Genomic DNA, 23,898 nt, shown 5'->3' with positions numbered 1-23,898 from the left:
TTTACCACCCTACTCCTCCTTCTCTGAGTGTTTACCACCCTACTCCTCCTTCTCTGAGTGTTTACCACCCTACTCCCCCTTCTCTGAGTGTTCACCACCCTGTCACCCTACTCCGGCTTTTCACTAGGTTCAGATCCAGGGCCCTTTGTAATGGAATCTGAGGCTCTGTGTAAATCAAATCTCATTGAGCTGTTTGTCAGTGGAGCTCACATCACTTGCCACTAAGGGACAGAGATGTTGAAATAACAATACTTTATAAGAAAGAGAATTGTGCTTAAGAGAAAGTATTCAGCTGTTACAACTGTCAAAGGACAATATTCAGCTACTACTGTTGAGGCAACAAACATTTCGGCTGTTAGGCTATCATCAGTGTGGGGACAAAAACACCATTACATATTAATAACATGAAAGACCATTACATATTAATAACATGTAAGACCATTACATATTAATAACATGTAAGACCATTACATATTAATAACATGTAAGACCATTACATATTAACAACATGTAAGACCATTACATATTAACAACATGTAAGACCATTACATATTAACAACATGTAAGACCATTACTTATTAATAACATGTAAGACCATTAGATATTAATAACATGTAAGAACAGTACATATTAATAACATGTAAGACCATTACATATTAATAACATGTAAGACCATTAAATATTAATAACATGTAAAAACATTACATATTAATAACATGTAAGAACATGTTACATGTGTAATAAAGTGAACTAATATTAATAACATGTAAGAACATTACATATTAACAACATGTAAGAACATTACATATTAACAACATGTAAGACCATTACTTATTAGCGATCTTAACATGCTCTGTCTTACTGCTGGGTGAAGTGGTGTTTTGACTTATCCTGGACACTCAGGACAACCTTTTCTGATTGAATACCCCACAGGGCAGTAAGCACTACTGAGGTCAGTGTCATGGTATAAGGTTAGGGTTAGGACTGGGTAAGATTGTAGTGTCAATGTGGTTTACTAACATCTGTCCCTGTGGCACGGTCAAGTTGAGATTATTCAGGACTTTGAGTTCACCGTACGACCGACACACTTCCCGACAACGGATCGCCGAACTGCCCAGTCCCGGGGAGGGGGGAGGAGCTTCCTCGTCTGCCTTCATCCTTCCCTCCGCCAACTAGAAGAAGAAAAACAAATGTAAAAAAATCAATCACCCCTTTCACAGCATTATGGCCCAGTGTTGTGATTAGGGTTTCTTTCCCAAGACTCCCAGGTTTTCCAGAAACCCCAGTTAGAAGATTCATGGAATCAGGAAGCAATAAGCAGGAAATCCAGGAATCCTCCAACCAGGGTTTCAGGAAAACCTGGGAATTTGGGGAAAGTTACCCGAATGATGCAGCCCGAGTAGCAACAGCCGGGGCGGGACGTGAACCGGCGACTATGGTTACGGGGCAAGTGTACTACCACCTATGCCATTAAGAGTCTCTTTGCAGAAACAGACGCAGTAGCACATACAGGGAAAACACACCAGGCTGCGTTACAAAGGGCACCACCATATTCCATACGTAGTGCACTACCTTTGACCAGAGCCCATATAGGACCCTGGTCAAAAGTAGTGCACTATGTGGAAAATAGGATGCCATTTGGGATGCAGACCAACTAAGGACTTGCTCATTACGGACAACAGAAAGTGAACTAAATTACATCTTCTCAACAACAGCTGCCATGAATCTGTGTCTGTGTTGTGTAGCAGACGTGTGTTGAAATATTATTTGAAAATCATTTCAAATGCTTTCTCTGTGCTTGATTGATCTTACCTGGCTTAATGGGGCCAATAAACCCTGCCCATCTGACACTCCAGGCAGGCTAAAGCAAACGCTCAAAGTATTTGAGAGATTTCAAAACAGAATATGAACCCAGGTCTGGTGGTGGCGTGCCTGTAACTTGGCGTGCATTGGATCTAGGTCGTAGAGCAACCCCGACTGGGACCCTATTCCCTATGTAGTACACTACTTTTCACTAAGGCCCATAGGGATATAGTGGTCTATATAGGGAATAGGGTACCATTTGGGACGCACCCTGGGTCAAAATCATCTTTAATCCCTGCCTCCTTTCCCTGGCTTCCCCTGTTTCATTCTCCCTTTCTCTGTGTTGGCTTCCCCGTTCTCCCTCACATAATCCAGCATCTTTCATTCCACCGTGACGAGATTAGAGGGAAACCACTCCGTAATCTGAATCTATTGATCAAGGTCACCTTCTTTGACACAATTCCACACGGCAGCATATGTACAGAACGGTACTATTGTTATAATAGTAATAGCTAGGACATTGTTGTACTGTAATAACATTGTAATATAGGGTATTGATAAGTGAGGCATTATAAAGCCTATCTACATAGACAGACGTATTCATTCACTGTAAGGGAATCTGTCCAGGGTTCTATTCTTTCCGCTTGAAGTTCAACGTTTTTATTCATCAAATTGCAGACCGCAAATGGTCTGAAATACTTGATATTAACAGATTAAAGACTCCAGTTCACGTTTAAAGAACCTCCATAAAAATAAGAAAAAGGTTAAAAAAATATATAATTTGAGCCATCCAACAAGATGTTGAAGTAAACTACTGTGTACACCAGATTACTTAAAATGAGAAGAAAAACATTTGGAAGCCAGGTAGGCTACATTTGATGCTTAACGACAAGTGTCATACCGATTCGTCGTTATTATTTCAGATACTCACTGATACTGTACCATACGTTTAACCTACCTAGTCTTTGAAAGAGGGACAACCACAAACTATATAAAATTACGAAAACACAAGCTGAAGGCTTAATGTAGCCAACTAGGAAAACAACTTGTCCAACATTGTGACAGGGACTCACCTGAAATAGTCCCTCTACTCAAGAAGAAGTCTAGTATGTCCCGTGTGGCTCAGTTGGTAGAGCATGGCGCTTGCAACGCCAGGGTTGTGGGTTCAATTCCCACGGGGGGACCAGGATGAATATGTATGAACTTTCCAATTTGTAAGTCGCTCTGGATAAGAGCGTCTGCTAAATGACTAAAATGTAAATGTAAATGTAGTAGCCTACTGGGGATGAAGAGCAACAATGTAGCCACCTGCACTGCACTATGTGTGAGTCTGCCGAGACAACGGTGTAGGTAGGCTATATTGTAACGTGGTAGAGCAGGTTGGGTTTCGAAAAGGGAGAAGCCTCTCTCTGGAATAAATGCACCTGTTATTCTACTACTAAATTACATTAACAGAGAATCAGCGAGACAGACTATAAACAAGAAAAACAAACCACGACACTCCTACCACGACACCTTCCTATGATTTCCTTCAGTTTAGGTAGCCTATATATGGCAGCGAGACTCCATCGTAATAAACGGAGCAGCCATATATTCTGTTGTAACGGTAACAGCAAATTCATTTATAGGCGCAATAACGTACCAACTGGTGCCGGTTCGCTCTTTCGTGAATCTGCAGTGCATTTATCCAAAGCTACATTAGCCTGTCTGCTATAATCACAATCCGATATAGAACAATCTTTCACTCTCCAATCATCTTGTAGGCAAAAACTACCTTACAGAGAGCCTGCCAACTTCCGCTTCACAGCACCTCCAAAACGGAGCATGTCGGACTCTGTCGGTTCGCTCAACTAGCGCATTTAGCATACAATTGACCATGAATTCGGCAGCGAAAGCGTCATGCATGCGTGACCTGTGATGCGTGTTGGTGCCTGGCTATTTTTATACAACGGTTGGCTACATGCCGGTATAGCCAGCTGCTAGGTTTCCCTGTCATTTCAAATCAATGCTTCTTTTATAAACGCCGCAGTGCACTTCCACTCTGCACCAGACATTCCATTTTTATGCGTACAGCAACGGAATTCAAACACGCGTCTCCTTTTATTCCATCACTATATTTTCCCACATCCTGAGGATGTCCCTATTCACTGGGCCTATAGTGGTTTTTCTGAAATGCTAATTGTCTATGGAGTTATTTCAGCATAGACATATCAGCGTTAGCCGTATTGCATTGTCAGATCTTCCATAAGATACCTCACTAAATAATGCCACCACGAATCCAGCTTTGCCAGCTTACAAACTGTGCATACCTGCTCCTCCATCTCGGTGCATTCGGGCGGTCCTCCTGTCGTCGCAGCATCATCCGCGGCTGCTGCCTCCGTGGCCATGGTCGTCGATTGGCGGGAGATGCATCCAGCCTCAAACCCCCCCAGCAGATAGCCTCTCACTAAAATCCATAGGCTACTATCTCCATCTACTGGCCGTGTAGGAAAGGGAACTAGGAAAGGTGTCTGAAAACAGACCAATACTTTTTTTTATTAGCAAGCATCAAATGCAAACAATACAGGCAATCGTATAAACATGTTCAGTAACATCAGACCACACAAAACAGAGACAATTAATTTACATAATATCAACAGAAAAGAGCCTTAGGCCAAATTAAGATTCTGTGTCTGAAAATTTCAGATGAGCCAAAACTTTTTAAAATGGGAGTAGAAAAAAAAACGTGTGCATCAACTATATCGTTTTTGGTCGTCCCTGTCTAAACCGCCCCTCTGTCTGACTGGGACTTCATGTGAGGCTGGTGGGATGTCTCTAAACCGCCCCTCTGTCTGACTGGGACTTCATGTGAGGCTGGTGGGATGTCTCTAAACCGCCCCTCTGTGTGACTGGGACTTCATGTGAGGGTGGTGGGATGTCTCTAAACCTCTCCTCTGTGTGACTGGGACTTCATGTGAGGCTGGTGGGATGTCTCTAAACAACTCCTCTGTGTGACTGGGACTTCATGTGAGGCTGGTGGGATGTCTCTAAACCTCCCCTCTGAGTGACTGGGACTTCATGTGAGGCTGGTGGGATGTCTCTAAACCGCCCCTCTGAGTGACTGGGACTTCATGTGAGGCTGGTGGGATGTCTCTAAACCGCTCCTCTGTCTGACTGGGACTTCATGTGAGGCTGGTGGGATGTCTCTAAACCGCCCCTCTGAGTGACTGGGACTTCATGTGAGGCTGGTGGGATGTCTCTAAACCGCTCCTCTGTCTGACTGGGACTTCATGTGAGGCTGGTGGGATGTCTCTAAACCGCCCCTCTGAGTGACTGGGACTTCATGTGAGGCTGGTGGGATGTCTCTAAACAACTCCTCTGTGTGACTGGGACTTCATGTGAGGCTGGTGGGATGTCTCTAAACCTCTCCTCTGTGTGACTGGGACTTCATGTGAGGCTGGTGGGATGTCTCTAAACAACTCCTCTGTGTGACTGGGACTTCATGTGAGGCTGGTGGGATGTCTCTAAACCTCCCCTCTGAGTGACTGGGACTTCATGTGAGGCTGGTGGGATGTCTCTAAACCGCCCCTCTGAGTGACTGGGACTTCATGTGAGGCTGGTGGGATGTCTCTAAACCGCTCCTCTGTCTGACTGGGACTTCATGTGAGGCTGGTGGGATGTCTCTAAACCGCCCCTCTGAGTGACTGGGACTTCATGTGAGGCTGGTGGGATGTCTCTAAACCGCCCCTCTGAGTGACTGGGACTTCATGTGAGGCTGGTGGGATGTCTCTAAACCGCCCCTCTGAGTGACTGGGACTTCATGTGAGGCTGGTGGGATGTCTCTAAACCGCCCCTCTGTCTGACTGGGACTTCATGTGAGGCTGGTGGGATGTCTCTAAACCTCCCCTCTGTGTGACTGGGACTTCATGTGAGGCTGGTGGGATGTCTCTAAACCGCTCCTCTGTGTGACTGGGACTTCATGTGAGGCTGGTGGGATGTCTCTAAACCTCCCCTCTGTGTGACTGGGACTTCATGTGAGGCTGGTGGGATGTCTCTAAACCGCCCCTCTGTCTGACTGGGACTTCATGTGAGGCTGGTGGGATGTCTCTAAACAACTCCTCTGTGTGACTAGGACTTCATGTGAGGCTGGTGGGATGTCTCTAAACCTCCCCTCTGAGTGACTGGGACTTCATGTGAGGCTGGTGGGATGTCTCTAAACCGCCCCTCTGAGTGACTGGGACTTCATGTGAGGCTGGTGGGATGTCTCTAAACCGCTCCTCTGTCTGACTGGGACTTCATGTGAGGCTGGTGGGATGTCTCTAAACCGCCCCTCTGAGTGACTGGGACTTCATGTGAGGCTGGTGGGATGTCTCTAAACCGCTCCTCTGTCTGACTGGGACTTCATGTGAGGCTGGTGGGATGTCTCTAAACCGCCCCTCTGAGTGACTGGGACTTCATGTGAGGCTGGTGGGATGTCTCTAAACCGCCCCTCTGAGTGACTGGGACTTCATGTGAGGCTGGTGGGATGTCTCTAAACCGCCCCTCTGAGTGACTGGGACTTCATGTGAGGCTGGTGGGATGTCTCTAAACCGCCCCTCTGTCTGACTGGGACTTCATGTGAGGCTGGTGGGATGTCTCTAAACCTCCCCTCTGTGTGACTGGGACTTCATGTGAGGCTGGTGGGATGTCTCTAAACCGCTCCTCTGTGTGACTGGGACTTCATGTGAGGCTGGTGGGATGTCTCTAAACCGCCCCTCTGTCTGACTGGGACTTCATGTGAGGCTGGTGGGATGTCTCTAAACCGCCCCTCTGTCTGACTGGGACTTCATGTGAGGCTGGTGGGATGTCTCTAAACCGCTCCTCTGTGTGACTGGGACTTCATGTGAGGCTGGTGGGATGTCTCTAAACCGCCCCTCTGTCTGACTGGGACTTCATGTGAGGCTGGTGGGATGTCTCTAAACCTCCCCTCTGTGTGACTGGGACTTCATGTGAGGCTGGTGGGATGTCTCTAAACCGCTCCTCTGAGTGACTGGGACTTCATGTGAGGCTGGTGGGATGTCTCTAAACCTCCCCTCTGTGTGACTGGGACTTCATGTGAGGCTGGTGGGATGTCTCTAAACCTCCCCTCTGTCTGACTGGGACTTCATGTGAGGCTGGTGGGATGTCTCTAAACCTCCCCTCTGAGTGACTGGGACTTCACGTGAGGGTGGTGGGATGTCTCTAAACCGCTCCTCTGTGTGAATGGGACTTCATGTGAGGCTGGTGGGATGTCTCTAAACCTCCCCTCTGTCTGACTGGGACTTCATGTGAGGCTGGTGGGATGTCTCTAAACTGGAGGTATGTCTTCAGTAGGGCAGGAAGAGGAAGCTGCTGCACCAGATCGGTCTGCATCAGAACCCCTGAACCCAACTCTTTCCTGACCCGCAGCCTGCAGAGATGAGAGAGGCCACACACTCTAGATAGAGATAGAGAGAGGACACACACTCTAGATAGAGATAGAGAGAGAGCCCACACACTCTAGATAGAGATAGAGAGAGAGCCCACACACTCTAGATAGAGATAGAGAGAGAGGCCACACACTCTAGATAGAGATAGAGAGAGAGCCCACACACTCTAGATAGAGATAGAGAGAGAGGCCACACACTCTAGATAGAGATAGAGAGAGAGCCCACACACTCTAGATAGAGATAGAGAGAGAGCCCACACACTCTAGATAGAGATAGAGAGAGAGCCCACACACTCTAGATAGAGAGAGAGAGAGCCCACACACTCTAGATAGAGATAGAGAGAGAGCCCACACACTCTAGATAGAGATAGAGAGAGAGCCCACACACTCTAGATAGAGATAGAGAGAGAGCCCACACACTCTAGATAGAGATAGAGAGAGAGCCCACACACTCTAGATAGAGAGAGAGAGCCCACACACTCTAGATAGAGATAGAGAGAGAGCCCACACACTCTAGATAGAGATAGAGAAAGAGGCCACACACTCTAGATAGAGATAGAGAGAGAGCCCACACACTCTAGATAGAGATAGAGAGAGAGGCCACACACTCTAGATAGAGATAGAGAGAGAGCCCACACACTCTAGATAGAGATAGAGAAAGAGGCCACACACTCTAGATAGAGATAGAGAGCCCACACACTCTAGATAGAGATAGAGAGAGAGGCCACACACTCTAGATAGAGATAGAGAGAGAGCCCACACACTCTAGATAGAGATAGAGAGAGAGCCCACACACTCTAGATAGAGATAGAGAGAGGACACACACTCTAGATAGAGATAGAGAGAGAGAGCCCACACACTCTAGATAGAGATAGAGAGAGAGCCCACACACTCCAGATAGAGATAGAGAGAGAGGCCACACACTCTAGATAGAGATAGAGAGAGAGGCCACACACTCTAGATAGAGATAGAGAGAGAGCCCACACACTCTAGATAGAGATAGAGAGAGAGGCCACACACTCTAGATAGAGATAGAGAGAGAGCCCACACACTCTAGATAGAGATAGAGAGAGAGGCCACACACTCTAGATAGAGATAGAGAGAGAGCCCACACACTCTAGATAGAGATAGAGAGAGAGCCCACACACTCTAGATAGAGATAGAGAGAGAGCCCACACACTCTAGATAGAGATAGAGAGAGAGCCCACACACTCTAGATAGAGATAGAGAGAGAGGACACACACTCTAGATAGAGATAGAGAGAGAGGACACACACTCTAGATAGAGATAGAGAGAGAGGCCACACACTCTAGATAGAGATAGAGAGAGAGGACACACACTCTAGATAGAGATAGAGAGAGAGCCCACACACTCTAGATAGAGATAGAGAGAGGACACACACTCTAGATAGAGATAGAGAGAGGACACACACTCTAGATAGAGATAGAGAGAGGACACACACTCTAGATAGAGATAGAGAGAGAGCCCACACACTCTAGATAGAGATAGAGAGAGAGCCCACACACTCTAGATAGAGATAGAGAGAGGACACACACTCTAGATAGAGATAGTGAGAGAGCCCACACACTCTAGATAGAGATAGAGAGAGAGGCCACACACTCTAGATAGAGATAGAGAGAGAGCCCACACACTCTAGATAGAGATAGAGAGAGAGGACACACACTCTAGATAGAGATAGAGAGAGAGGACACACACTCTAGATAGAGATAGAGAGAGAGCCCACACACTCTAGATAGAGATAGAGAGAGAGCCCACACACTCTAGATAGAGATAGAGAGAGAGCCCACACACTCTAGATAGAGATAGAGAGAGAGCCCACACACTCTAGATAGAGATAGAGAGAGGACACACACTCTAGATAGAGATAGAGAGAGGACACACACTCTAGATAGAGATAGAGAGAGGACACACACTCTAGATAGAGATAGAGAGAGAGCCCACACACTCTAGATAGAGATAGAGAGAGAGCCCACACACTCTAGATAGAGATAGAGAGAGGACACACACTCTAGATAGAGATAGAGAGAGGACACACACACACTTTGGAATTAAAATACGTCACTCTAAATAGCATCTACTGAATGACAAAAATGTAATGTGTCCATGTTATTGTGTTACCTAGCCTTTACAGGGCTACCCCTGCCCCTCCAACAAAGCCTTTACAGGGCTACCCCTGCCCCTCCAACCAAGCCTTCACAGGGCTACCACTTTCCCTCCAACCTAGCCTTCACAGGGTTACTAACCCTGCCCCTCCAACCAAGCCTTCACAGGGCTACCCCTGCCCCTCCAACCAAGCCTTCACAGGGCTACCCCTGCCCCTCCAACCAAGCCTTCACAGGGCTACCCCTGCCCCTCCAACCAAGCCTTCACAGGGCTACCCCTGCACCTCCAACCAAGCCTTCATAGAGCTCCCCTTTGCCCTCTAACCTAGCCCTCATAGGGCTACCCCTGCCCCTCCAGCCAAGCCTTCACAGGGCTACCCCTGCCCCTCCAGCCTTCACAGGGCTACAGCTGCCCTTCCAACTAGCCTTCACATGGCTACCCTTATGCCCTCCAACAAAGCCTTCACAGGGCTACTGCCCCTCTAACCAAGCCTTCACAGGGCCTGTCTGCAGTTGTAAATCAAGGAGTGGCCTCCATTGCCACCAAAAGACTCACAAGTAAAGGAAACAGGCACGATGGACAACCATAAGTAAGTAAATGTGTGTCTTACACCATTACAGCAGTAGGGAGGGCTCCAGTCCTCCCTGCAGTAGCGGGGGGAGCCAGTAGGAGGCGTAGAACAGCTGACTGAGGCCCTCACACAACAGTCCACATAACTCCTCTCCAGTGAGAATGCTCCCATTCGGCTGCTCTGGTCTGGAGAGGCTCCTGCTCGGCTGCTCTGGTCTGGAGAGGCTCCTGCTCGGCTGCTCTGGTCTGGAGAGGCTCCCGCTCGGCTGCTCTGGTCTGGAGAGGCTCCCGCTCGGCTGCTCTGGTCTGGAGAGGCTCCTGCTCGGCTGCTCTGGTCTGGAGAGGCTCCCGCTCGGCTGCTCTGGTCTGGAGAGGCTCCCGCTCGGCTGCTCTGGTCTGGGTATGCCCCTGTGTTTGAGGATGTACTGCATCTCCTCTGATTCACAACATGTCCGAATGTAGAACCATATCTGTTCTATATATGTGTGTGTGTGTGTGTGTGTGTGTGTGTGTGTGTGTGTGTGTGTGTGTGTGTGTATGTCTGTTTACCTTAAGAGCAGCCTGATGAAGGCAGGTCCTCTTGGAGCCATAGTGTCTTGTGTATGTTCCGTTGACCTCTGCCCCTTCCCGGACCAGCAACTCCACCATCTCTGCGTGTCCAGCGTCTACAGCTACACAGACCATCCAATAACATTTGTTGTAAAACTTCTAATAAGGTTGACGAAGTCCTTCCGTTGTGTCTGTGTTACCTGAGTATAGAGGACAGGACATAGACATGCCGTCAGCTGACTTGTTGGGGGTCAGCGTCTGTTTCAAGGAGGAGTTGGACCACATCCAGGTGTCCATTCTGAGCAGCCATGTACAGCGCCGACTGACCCGCATCTGTCAGTGTTCACGTAGGCAAGGCAACCAAGGGAAGAGCTTGCTGCACCGAGCCAATGGAAAGAGGATCCTCTTTAGCCTATTGAGGTGCACTTTCAGGTGCCAAGTAGGCTTGGGCGGTGTACCGTATACCGGGGTATTTGTAAAAAGCCACGGGATGTTTTTTTTTTTAATACCATCGTAACTATTTATTTGAAGTTTATTTTAAAACATTTGAATATTTGTATCTACTTTTTAAGTGAATACCTGCAGTCAACTCGTGCAATACATTAGGAGATGAAGGAGATTAAGTTGTTCCCTTCAACTGTCACAATGTTTCATTATGAAGCTTACCGGTCGTCCCCAGTCATGTGCTGTTTGTTTACTCACTGTTGTGCAGCAAAGGCCAGCAGCATACCATCCTGTATCCAACTGCTGCTTGCCTCTGAAGCTAAGAAGGGTCAGTCCCTGGATGGGAGACCAGATGCTGCTGAGAGACCCTCATTTCTGTCTCCAACCTATACTAAACCACATTTCTGTCTCCAACCTATACTAAACCTCATTTCTGTCTCCAACCTATACTAAACCACATGTCTGTCTCCAATCTATACTAAACCACATGTCTGTCTCCAACCTATACTAAACCTCATGTCTGTCTCCAACCTATACTAAACCACGTCTGTCTCCAACCTATACTAAACCACATTTCTGTCTCCAACCTATACTAAACCTCATTTCTGTCTCCAACCTATACTAAACCACATTTCTGTCTCCAACCTATACTAAACCACATTTCTGTCTCCAACCTATACTAAACCTCATTTCTGTCTCCAACCTATACTAAACCACATTTCTGTCTCCAACCTATACTAAACCACATTTCTGTCTCCAACCTATACTAAATCTCATGTCTGTCTCCAACCTATACTAAACCACATTTCTGTCTCCAACCTATAAACCTCATTTCTGTCTCCAACCTATACTAAACCACATTTCTGTCTCCAACCTATACTAAACCACATGTCTGTCTCCAACCTATACTAAACCACATTTCTGTCTCCAACCTATACTAAACCACATTTCTGTCTCCAACCTATACTAAACCTCATTTCTGTCTCCAACCTATACTAAACCTCATTTCTGTCTCCAACCTATACTAAACCTCATTTCTGTCTCCAACCTATACTAAACCTCATGTCTGTCTCCAACCTATAAATCACATTTCTGTCTCCAACCTATACTAAACCTCATTTCTGTCTCCAACCTATACTAAACCTCATGTCTGTCTCCAACCTATAAACCACATTTCTGTCTCCAACCTATAATAAACCTCATGTCTGTCTCCAACCTATAAACCTAATTTCTGTCTCCAACCTATACTAAACCACATGTCTGTCTCCAACCTGTACTAAACCTCATGTCTGTCTCCAACCTATACTAAACCTCATTTCTGTCTCCAACCTATACTAAACCTGATGTCTGTCTCCAACCTATACTAAACCACATGTCTGTCTCCAACCTATACTAAACCTCATGTCTGTCTCCAACCTATACTAAACCTCATTTCTGTCTCCAACCTATAAACCACATGTCTGTCTCCAACCTATACTAAACCTCATTTCTGTCTCCAACCTATACTAAACCACATTTCTGTCTCCAACCTATACTAAACCACATTTCTGTCTCCAACCTATACTAAACCTAATTTCTGTCTCCAACCTATACTAAACCACATTTCTGTCTCCAACCTATACTAAACCTCATTTCTGTCTCCAACCTATACTAAACCACATTTCTGTCTCCAACCTATACTAAACCTCATTTCTGTCTCCAACCTATACTAAACCACATTTCTGTCTCCAACCTATACTAAACCTCATTTCTGTCTCCAACCTATACTAAACCACATGTCTGTCTCCAACCTATAAACCACATTTCTGTCTCCAACCTATAAACCACATTTCTGTCTCCAACCTATACTAAACCTCATGTCTGTCTCCAACCTATAAACCACATTTCTGTCTCCAACCTATACTAAACCACATTTCTGTCTCCAACCTATACTAAACCTCATGTCTGTCTCCAACCTATACTAAACCTCATGTCTGTCTCCAACCTATAAACCTCATTTCTGTCTCCAACCTATACTAAACCTCATGTCTGTCTCCAACCTATACTAAACCACATGTCTGTCTCCAACCTATACTAAACCTCATGTCTGTCTCCAACCTATACTAAACCTCATTTCTGTCTCCAACCTATACTAAACCACATTTCTGTCTCCAACCTATACTAAACCACATTTTACAACATCTAACATAAATCAGTGTAACAAATACAGGGTAATTAGTTTGCTTGTGTCAGCAAGAACATCACTGTTATTCTCCAGGCTTCTTATATTGTTCCACTTCTTCCCAGTTGCCAGGACAACAAACTGCTTATTTGTAGTCTGATATGCCTAGTTGTCTTTTTTATTTTATTGTTAAAAAAATACCCATATAGAAAAACAGAGTACACAACAGAGAATCCACACATGGCAAACAACAGTCAGGGTAATACAGACCATACATTATGTCAACACCTTGTTACTACATTCAACCTTTTGGTTGCTTTCTTGTTATCAGAAGAAGAAATGTTGTTTATATATTGTTCAATTTCATTCTCAAAAATAGTAAAGAGGTTTTTGACTCAGTCATTTACATTTATGAATATGGAATTGAGCTAAATTAACAATGAGGTTGATTTAAGAAGAAAGACTTTGCTATACTTTTAAAACCAAATATCACATTTTCAAGTAGAAGGGGAAATGTTTATGATCAAAAACAATCTCCAGATATCTTGCCACAGCTTCCTGGTATAAGAGCAATACCAAACTAAATGTGAAGCAGTCTCCTGTTGATCATTACAGAAGGTACAAGAAACATCAAAGTATTTTTTAAACTTCAAGAAAATGTTTAGTAGGGTAGCACTTGTGGATTCATTTATATTAAACTTCTTTAATCTTATTAGTTAAAAGAAACTCCTGAGAAAGAGACCAAACATTTTCCCAATGAATTTTTCTTAAAAGGGCATTCTAGAAAGACATGACATATGGGACTGAAACAACACATACGCCTAGTTCGCCTGACTACCCCAAATCCTTGCTCTGGCCAAAAGCTACGCCATGCCCACGGACGTTAGTTCCTTCTCCACAATGAAGTATGTAGCGAACATAGAGCGGCGGAAGAATTCAGTTTGAGTTGTCAGGCAACCTAGTTGTGCCTTTGAAAATAAGTCTAATGAGGCTATACATTTTTGTAGGCAATTGAATTTTTGATGTCCTGGACAGTGTTGAAGTCAAAAGGAAACATTGAAATGCCCCTCAAGTAGCTTGTTTTGTCCTTTTAGTTTTGAGGTTTCATTCAAAATTCAAAGCATCCTGAATACACCTGAATTGTGATTGAATTGTGTTTGAATTCCCCCTGGACATAGGCCTAAGCCTCCTAGGAGTCCTCAGAACTGACCAATTAACAGCTGCTTTTACAAAAAAGCACGCCCCTTCTTAACTTTTAACAATTCGACCCTTGTGTAACCAGTACAACAAATCTCCTACATAAAACACCTGTGCAACCAAAGCAATAATGGCAATTAACTATCAACAATATGCAAAGCAGTATCGGGAATACACACTAACATTACAGAGTTATAAGGGCAGTACAGTAGAATCCTGCTGTAAACGTATTATACCCATTCATGTTATTGTCCATAATAACAGTCCTCAGACGATGGTCACTCTTCTGACGGCGATTACACTTCATAACACCTGAGTGGGCGGGTGCAGTGTCCAGACACACATTTCAGGCATTCTGATTGGTTTGTGAATGACAAATAGATAGGTTGAGTAGCCAAACTAACGTGACTGAAGGGGAAAGTTACCCTATCTGCACTGACCCTACACACACTCACTAGACGATATATACACACACCATATACACACTCACTAGACTATATATACACACACCATATAGACACTCACTTACACACACCACATTGACACTCCCACACAAAACCCTCACACACTCACATACACTACATAGGCACACATCTTCCCTGAGTAGGCATCTCACATCCTCAGCTTGAGGATGACGATGGCCAGGATGACGAAGAAAGTGTTCCAGCCCAGGGTGACAACAAAGCCTCGCCACACTATCATCCTGGAGAGACCCCAGCCTGAGGGAGAGGCAAGATAAGATGGTGTCTTTCTCTCTGTGTGTGTGTGAGAGAGTTTGTGTGTGTGTGTTTGTACTGTGATGTGAAGATCAGACAGACAGACAGAGAGAGAGAGAGCAGAATATCTCTCCTCCACTGTGAGCTCGGGACTATGTATGTATGTATGTACAGTATGTATATATGTCTGTGTGTATGTATGTAAACTCAGCAAAAAAAGAAACGTTCCTTTTCCAGGACCTTGTCTTTCATAGATAATTCGTAAAAATACAAATAACTTCACAGATTTTCATTGTAAAGGGTTTAAACACTGTTTCCCATGCTTGTTCAATGAACCATAAACAATTAATGAATATGAACACGTGGAACGGTCGTTAAGACACTAACAGCTTACAGACGGTAGGCAATTAAGGTCACAAAACTTAGGACACTAAAGAGGCCTTTCTACTGATTCTGAAAAATACCAAAGAAAGATGCCCAGGGTCCCTGCTCATCTGCGTGAACGTGCCTTAGGCATGCTGCAAGGAGGCATGAGGACTGCAGATGTGACCAGGGCAAAAAATTGCAATGTCAGTACTTTGAGACGCTTAAGACAGCGCTACAGGGAGACAGGACGGACAGCTGATCGTCCTCGCAGTGGCAGACCACATGTAACAACACCAGCACAGGATCGATACATCCGAACATCACCTCTGCGGGACAGGTACAGGATGGCAACAACAACTGCCCGAGTTACACCAGGAACGCACAATCCCTCCATCAGTGTTCAGACTGTCCGCAATAGGCTGAGAGAGGCTGGACTGAGGGCTTGTAGGCCTGTTGTAATGCAGATCCTCACCTCGCCTATGGGCACAAACCCACCGTCGCTGGACCAGACAGGACTGGCAAAAAGTGCTCTTCACTGATGAGTCGCGGTTTTGTCTCACCAGGGGTGATGGTCGGATTCGCGTTTATCGTCGAAGGAATGAGTGTTACACCGAGGCCTGTACTCTGGAGCGGGATCGATTTGGAGGGGGAGGATCTGTCATGGTCTGGGGCGGTGTGTCACAGCATCATCGGACTGAGCTTGTTGTCGTTGCAGGCAATCTCAACGCTATGCGTTACAGGGAAGACATCCTCCTCCCTCATGTGGTACCCTTCCTGCAGGCTCATCCTGACATGACCCTCCAGCATGACAATGCCACCAGCCATACTGCTCGTTCTGTGTGTGATTTCCTGCAAGACAGGAATGTCAGTGTTTTGCCATGGCCATCGAAGAGCCCGGATCTCAATCCCATTGAGCACGTCTGGGACCTGTTGGATCGGAGGGTGAGGGCTAGGGCCATTCCCCCCAGAAATGTCTGGGAACTTGCAGTTGCATTGGTGGAAGAGTGGGGTAACATCTCACAGCAAGAACTGGCAAATCTGGTGCAGTCCACGAGGAGGAGATGCACTACAGTACTTAATGCAGCTGGTGGCCACAGCAGATACTGATTGTTACTTTTGATTTTGACCTTTGTTCAGGGACACATTATTCCATTTCTGTTTGTCACATGTCTGTGGAACTTGTTCAGTTTATGTCTCAGTTGTTGAATCTTGTTATGTTCACACACATATTTACACATGTTAAGTTTGCTGAAAATAAACGCAGTTGACAGTGAGAGGACATTTTTTTGTTGTTGCTGAGTTTATGTACAGTATTTATATTTGTGTGTGTGTGTGTATGTCTGTGTGTGTGTGTGTCTGTGTGTGTGTGTGTGTGTTACCTCTGTACATTATGCATCGCAGGGCTTCAGAAGCATAGGTCTGGGGCAGGGCCAGACTGATGTAACGTAGTGGATAGGGGATGCACTCCACAGGCCAGATTATACCTGTAGGGAGAGGAGGAAAGAGAGAGACTTAGAGAAACAGAGAGATACTTAGAGAAAGAGAGAAACAGAGAGTCTTAGAGAAAGAGAGAGTGTCAGAGAAAGAGAGAGACTTAGAGAAACAGAGAGTCTTAGAGAAAGAGAGAGTGTCAGAGAAAGAGAGAGACAGAGAGAAACAGAGAGTCTTAGAGAAAGAGAGAGACAGAGAGAAACAGAGAGTCTTAGAGAAAGAGAGTGTGAGATGTGTGTGTGTGCTGTTCTTCTTTGTGAGGCTCAGAAGACAGAGACATGTCCTAAACTGATCTGCTTCGGCAACATGGATTTTCTTCCAAGAAAGTGTTATTTTCAGAAAGAGTAATTGGACTGAACTGAATAGGATTTAATTCAACTTTATTGAGAGAACATGGAAGACACTATTGTAGTTTGGCATAGTTACAGAAATCAACCCCCCTAAAACCTACCACTCACCATTGAGGTAAAAGACAGTGTGTGTGTGTGTGTGTCTCTGTGTGCTAGTGTGTGTGTGTGTGTGTGTGTGTCTCTGTGTGCTAGTGTGTGTACGTGTGTCCGTGTGTGAGTGTGTGACCACTGAGATTGAGGTAAAAGACAGTGTGTGAGTGTGTGTGTCTCTGTGCGTCCTTATGTGAGTGTGTGAAGTACCACTGACGATGAGGTTGAGGTAAAAGACAGTGTGTGTGTATGTGACGTACCACTGACGATGAGGTTGAGGTAAAAGACAGTGTGTGAGTGTGTGTGTGTGTCTCTGTGCGTCCGTGTGTGAGTGTGTGACGTACCACTGACGATGAGGTTGAGGTAAAAGACAGTGTGTGAGTGTGTGTGTGTGTCTCTGTGCGTCCGTGTGTGAGTGTGTGACGTACCACTGACGATGAGGTTGAGGTAAAAGACAGTGTGTGAGTGTGTGTGTGTGTCTCTGTGCGTCCGTGTGTGAGTGTGTGACGTACCACTGACGATGAGGTTGAGGTAAAAGACAGTGTGTGTGTATGTGACGTACCACTGACGATGAGGTTGAGGTAAAAGACAGTGTGTGAGTGTGTGTGTGTGTCTCTGTGCGTCCGTGTGTGAGTGTGTGACGTACCACTGACGATGAGGTTGAGGTAAAAGACAGTGTGTGTGTATGTGACGTACCACTGACGATGAGGTTGGGGTAGAAGACAGTGTGTGACGTACCACTGACGATGAGGTTGGGGTAGAAGACAGTGTGTGACGTACCACTGACGATGAGGTTGGGGTAGAAGACAGTGTGTGTGTATGTGACGTACCACTGACGATGAGGTTGAGGTAAAAGACAGTGTGTGTGTATGTGACGTACCACTGACGATGAGGTTGGGGTAGAATATACCAAGGGCAGCTTGGGTGGCGTTCTGTTCGTCATCGATGGCGGATGAGATGACCAGACCAAAGGAAGTGCCTGTTATGCCCTGCAGCACGATCAGAGCTATAACCAACACCAGGCTCCCCTCATTAGGGATCTGGAGGGAGGGAGGGAGAGAGGCGGAGGAGGGGGGAGGGAGGGAGGGAGGGAGGGAGGGAGAGAGGCGGAGGAGGGGGGAGGGAGGGAGGGAGGGAGGGAGGGAGGGAGAGAGAGAGGCGGAGGAGGGGGAGAAAGAGGAAGAAAGAGGGGAAGGAAAGCGAGAGGGGGGGGGGGGGGGGGAGGACGGAGAGAGAGAGGACAGGGATTGGAGGGGGAGAAGGACGGAGAGAGAGAGGACAGGGATTGGAGGAGGGGGAGAAGGACGGAGAGAGAGAGGACAGGGATTGGAGGAGGGGGAGAAGGACGGAGAGAGAGAGGACAGGGATTGGAGGAGGAGAGAGTAAAAAGTGAGAAAGACAGCAAAGGAGGGATGGTAACAAGAGAGGGGAAGGTGAAAGAGCATGTCATGTTATTCAATGATATAGTGTCTGTTGCATACTCTTTCTATTGTCACAATACAGAGACCTGTGTGTGTGTGTGTGTGTGTGTGTGTGTGTGTGTGTGTGTGTGTGTGTGTGTGTGTGTGTGTGTGTGTGTGTGTGTGTGTGTGTGTGTGTGTGTGTTACCTTAAAGACAAGCAGCATTAAGATCAGTAGTAGAATGATCTGGACACTGATGATAATCAGCTGGGAGATGAGATACGCCAGCACGGTCTCCATTGAACTCACACCTGGAGAGAGAGACAGTACACTGTGGCGAAATATTTGATCATGGTTACTGATCAAAACCTTAGAAAAACCTTGACAAAGTACAGGCTCAGTGAGCACAGCCTTGCCATTGAGAAGGGTAGACACAGGAAAATCTGGCTCCCTGTAGAGGAAAGGCTGTGCAACCACTGCACAACAGCAGAACCTGAGACATTTCCTGACAAAATGTAAAAAATATAAAACAATTAGAGAGTGTCATTTCCCCAAATTTGAAACCCTTATTCAAGGTTTCAAAGACCTCTCTGATGAGGATAGACTGCCCGTCCTGTTGGGGGAGGACGCAGAGAGCTGTGGGTTGGCAGCGCACTACATTGCTGCCTGCCATAAGTTGAGGGACAGTGTCTGACAGACCAATCAACTTGCACATGTACTCTACTGTATGCTTATTGTTATTGTTGAATGTATAGTTATTTTGACACTTGGTTATTGTTGTTACTGTTGTCCCTTTGACAATTTTGATTCTCATTTTTATTTTTTATATTGTAAATATCCTAAATAAGCTTTGGTAATATGTACATTGTTACGTCATGCCAATAAAGCAAATTGAATTGAATTGAATTGAGAGAGAGGGAGAGAGTGAGAATGAGGAATAGAGAGAGAGAGAGAGAGAGTGAGAGAAAGAGAGAGAGAGAGAAAGAGAGAAAGTAAGGAGAGAGATAGAATAAGAAAGAGAGGGATAGAGAGAGAAGGAGGAATAGAGAGAAAGAGAGAGGAGTAAGAAGGAGAGAGAAAAGAAGAGGGAGAGATAGAGAGGATAGGAAGAACATAGAGGAAAATGTGGGGCCCATGTTGATTTAGCTAAATAGTCAAATATTGGACTGACCCTATCAGCACTGAGCCTATCTGCATTGAGCCTATCTGCATTGAGCCTATCTGCACTGAGCCTATCTGCACTGAGCCTATCTGCACTGAGCCTATCTGCACTGAGCCTATCTGCATTGAGCCTGTCTGCACTGAGCCTATCTGCATTGAGCCTATCAGCACTGAGCCTATCTGCACTGAGCCTATCTGCACTGAGCCTATCTGCACTGAGCCTATCTGCACTGAGCCCATCAGCACTGACCGTGCACACACTCACTAGACTATATATACACACTCACACACACTACATTGACACTCCCACACAGAACCCAAACACACTCACATACACTACATAAACACACACCCATTAGACACAACGCATACCGAAACAACACAAACACACATTCACATATAGTACCAGTCAAAAATGTGTACACACCTATTCATTCAAGGGGTTTTCTTTATTTTTACTATTTTTACTCAATTTTTTTGAAGACATCAAAACTATGAAATAACACATATGGAATCGTGTCGTAAACAGAAAAGTGTTAAACAAATCAAAATGTATTTTATATTTGAGATTCTTCAAAGTAGCCATCCTCTGCCAAATATCAAATATCAAAAATCAAATCAAATTTATTTATATAGCCCTTCTTACATCAGCTGATATCTCAAAGTGCTGTACAGAAACCCAGCCTAAAACCCCAAACAGCAAGCAATGCAGGTGTAGAAGCACGGTGGCTAGGAAAAACTCCCTAGAAAGCCCAAAACCTAGGAAGAAACCTAGAGAGGAACCAGGCTATGAGGGGTGGCCAGTCCTCTTCTGGCTGTGCCGGGTGGAGATTATAACAGAACATGGCCAAGATGTTCAAATGTTCATAAATGACCAGCATGGTCAAATAATAATAATCACAGTAGTTGTCGAGGGTGCAGCAAGTCAGCACCTCAGGAGTAAATGTCAGTTGGCTTTTCACAGCCGATCATTAAGAGTATCTCTACCGCTCCTGCTGTCTCTAGAGAGTTGAAAACAGCAGGTCTGGGACAGGTAGCACATCCGGTGAACAGGTCAGGGTTCCATAGCCGCAGGCAGAACAGTTGAAACTGGAGCAGCAGCACGGCCAGGTGGACTGCGGACAGCAAGGAGTCATCATGCCAGGTAGTCCTGAGGCATGGTCCTAGGGCTCAGGTCCTCCGAGAGAGAGAAAGAAAGAGAGAAAGAGAGAATTAGAGAGAGCATACTTAAATTCACACAGGGCACCTGATAAGACAGGAGAAGTACTCCAGATATAACAAACTGACCCTAGCCCCCCGACACAAACTACTGCAGCATAAATACTGGAGGCTGAGACAGGAGGGGTCAGGAGACACTGTGGCCCCATCCAATGATACCCCCGGACAGGGCCAAACAGGAAGGATATAACCCCACCCACTTTGCCAAAGCACAGCCCCCACACCACTAGAGGGATATCTTCAACCACCAACTTACCATCCTGAGACAAGGCCGAGTATAGCCCACAAAGATCTCCGCCACGGCACAACCCAAGGGGGGGGGCGCCAACCCGGACAGGAAGATCACGTCAGCGACTCAACCCACTCAAGTGACGCACCCCTCCTAGGGACGCCATGGAAGAGCACCAGTAAGCCAGTGACTCAGCCCCTGTAATATGGTTAGAGGCAGAGAATCCCAGTGGAGAGAGGGGAACCGGCCAGGCAGAGACAGCAAGGGCGGTTCGTTGTTCCAGAGCCTTTCCGTTCACCTTCACACTCCTGGGCCAGACTACAATCAATCATATGACCCACTGAAGAGATGACACATGCACATTTGTGGCCTGCTGGAGGTCATTTTGCAGGGCGCTGGCAGTGCACCTCCTTGCACAAAGGCGGAGGTAGCGGTCCTGCTGCTGGGTTGTTGCCCTCCTACGGCCTCCTCCACGTCTCCTGATGTACTGGCCTGTCTCCTGGTAGCGCCTGCATGCTCTGGACACTACGCTGACAGACACAGCAAACCTTTTTGCCACAGCTCGCATTGATGTGCCATCCTGGATGAACTGCACTACCTGAGCCACTTGTGTGGGTTGTAGACTCCGTCTCATGCTACCACTAGAGTGAGAGCACCGCCAGCATTCAAAAGTGACCAAAACATCAGCCAGGAAGCATAGGAACTGAGAAGTGGTCTGTGGTCACCACCTGCAGAATCACTCCTTTTTTGGGGGTGCCTTGCTAATTGCCTATAATTTCCACCTTTTGTCTATTCCATTTGCACAACAGCATGTGAAATTTATTGTCAATCAGTGTTGCTTCCTAAGTGGACAGTTTGATTTCACAGAAGTGTGATTGACTTGGAGTTACATTGTGTTGTTTAAGTGTTCCCTTTATTTTTTGGAGCAGTGTATATAGTGAAAACAATAGTGGTCCTAAAACGTAACCTTGAGGAACACCGAAATGTACAGTTGATTTGTCAGAGGACAAACCATTCACAGAGACAAACTGATATCTTTCCGACAGATATGATCTAAACCAGGCCAGAACTTGTCCGTGTAGACTAATTTGGGTTTCCAATCTCTCCAAAAGAATGTGGTGATCGATGGTATCTAAGGTCTAGGAGCACTAAGGTGCTCTAGGAGCACTAAGGTCTAGGAGCACGAGGACAAATGCAGAGCCTCGGTCTGACGCCATTAAAAGGTCATTTACCACCTTCACAAGTGCAGTCTCAGTGCTATGATGGGGTCTAAAACCAGACTGAAGCATTTCGTATACATTGTTTACTCTACAGAAAATGACCATGGTGATGAATCAACTAGTTTTAGGCACTGTTTTCATGTAGTTAGGATTAGACACTTGGCTGTTGTCAGAATAATTCATGCGGTAGTCTTCCAACATGGCCGCCAGGAGGCGTCGTACGTCAACTGCAAGCCCTCTATAGTGCACTATGGGCTCAGATCATCATCCGTGTACTGACCAGTATTGACCACTAGGGGGAGATGGCGGATCATTCTGATCAAAATCTAATCACATTTTATTTGTCACATGCACGTAACTGGTGTACACTATTGTGATATGTTTGCTTATGAGCCCTTCCCAACATGTGTATGCAGAATTTAAAAAATAAATAATACAAATAAAAAATAGAATTAAATATACTGAACAAAAATATAAACGCAACATACAAACATTTCTACGATTTTACTGAGTTACAGTTCATAACAGTTCATAGGAAATCAGTTCATAGGAAATCAGTCAATTGAAATAAATTCATTAGGCCCTAATCTATGGATTTCACATCACTGGGCAGAGGTGCAGCCATGCGTGGGACTGGGAAGGCATGGGAGTTACAACGATAAATACATCAAGATAACTAACTAGCTAATATGAAGCTAGCAAACTGGTGATATTTAATTCACCTAGCTAGCTACAGTATGTAAAGTTAGGTAACTAGCGAACATTACGTTAGCAGCTAATTTGAGTTAGCCTGCACACTTAGTTTCTGTAGCAAGCTAGCTAATAATATAATTTTCAACATATATTTACTTACTTGAATAGGTTCTCCCACTGACTCTAATTTCTTGGTCCTTAGAAATAATGGGAAATCTTCCTGAAGTTTCCGGTGGTAACAAAACGCAGCCAGCCATGTGGTTGGTTGGAGGACTTTCATCAGACTTGAGTTTGGTCTTCCAACATGGGGGTTGCTAGGTGACTTGTGACGTACTTGCAAGCCCTCTATAAGATGCTGTTTGGGACGCTCTGCCCAGGTCAAAATGTAAGCACTAAATAGGGTATAGGGTGGCATTTTGTTGCCCACTGTGTGAACTTTGACCTCTTACCTGAGACCCAGCACCTTTCCATTAGCCCCTCCTTCCTCTCTATCACGAAGGACAGAGCCGTCAAGCCCACTGCCAGGTAGAATGTGATGCTGTGTAGAGAGAGAAGGCGTGCGGGAGAGAGAGACGAAGGGAAGGGAGAGAATGAGGGGGAGCGAGAAGGAGCGAGGGGGAGCGAGAAGGAGGGAGGGGGAGCGAGAAGGAGGGAGACGGGAGGGGGAGAGAGGAGGGAGAGGGTAGAATG

The 23,898-nt window shown here is 45.9% G+C and overlaps 2 protein-coding genes across 5 annotated transcripts in view; both read right to left on the bottom strand.

The window, feature by feature from the left end:
- LOC129864794 (ABC transporter G family member 23-like) overlaps nt 1-4,259 on the bottom strand; it is a 65,738-nt gene extending 61,479 nt beyond the window's left edge. Inside the window, exons 1-2 of one of the 4 annotated variants that reach the window (XM_055937087.1) lie at nt 4,113-4,259; nt 1,021-1,172 (exon numbers count right to left, since the gene is read on the bottom strand). In XM_055937087.1, the coding sequence (XP_055793062.1) occupies nt 1,021-1,172; nt 4,113-4,190 (230 nt within the window). In that variant the 5' untranslated portion in view covers nt 4,191-4,259. Of the gene's footprint in view, nt 1-1,020; nt 1,173-2,876; nt 3,392-3,445; nt 3,683-4,112 lie in introns of those variants that run through there. The other 3 variants (XM_055937098.1, XM_055937103.1, XM_055937092.1) reach the window with 3 other exon arrangements.
- An 8,987-nt stretch (nt 4,260-13,246) lies between these two features.
- The window catches only part of LOC129864784 (ABC transporter G family member 23-like), a 43,146-nt gene continuing 32,494 nt past the window's right edge, over nt 13,247-23,898 (bottom strand). The window contains exons 16-20 of the mRNA XM_055937079.1: nt 23,658-23,746; nt 18,895-18,998; nt 18,167-18,326; nt 16,735-16,839; nt 13,247-14,992 (exon numbers count right to left, since the gene is read on the bottom strand). Of these exons, the coding sequence (XP_055793054.1) occupies nt 14,886-14,992; nt 16,735-16,839; nt 18,167-18,326; nt 18,895-18,998; nt 23,658-23,746 (565 nt within the window). The 3' untranslated portion in view covers nt 13,247-14,885. The remainder of the gene's footprint in view (nt 14,993-16,734; nt 16,840-18,166; nt 18,327-18,894; nt 18,999-23,657; nt 23,747-23,898) is intronic.

This window comes from Salvelinus fontinalis, chromosome 1 (assembly GCF_029448725.1).
Source record: "Salvelinus fontinalis isolate EN_2023a chromosome 1, ASM2944872v1, whole genome shotgun sequence".
Classification (NCBI taxonomy): Eukaryota; Metazoa; Chordata; class Actinopteri; order Salmoniformes; family Salmonidae; genus Salvelinus; species Salvelinus fontinalis.
This window is presented reverse-complemented; position numbering and strand designations above follow the sequence as displayed.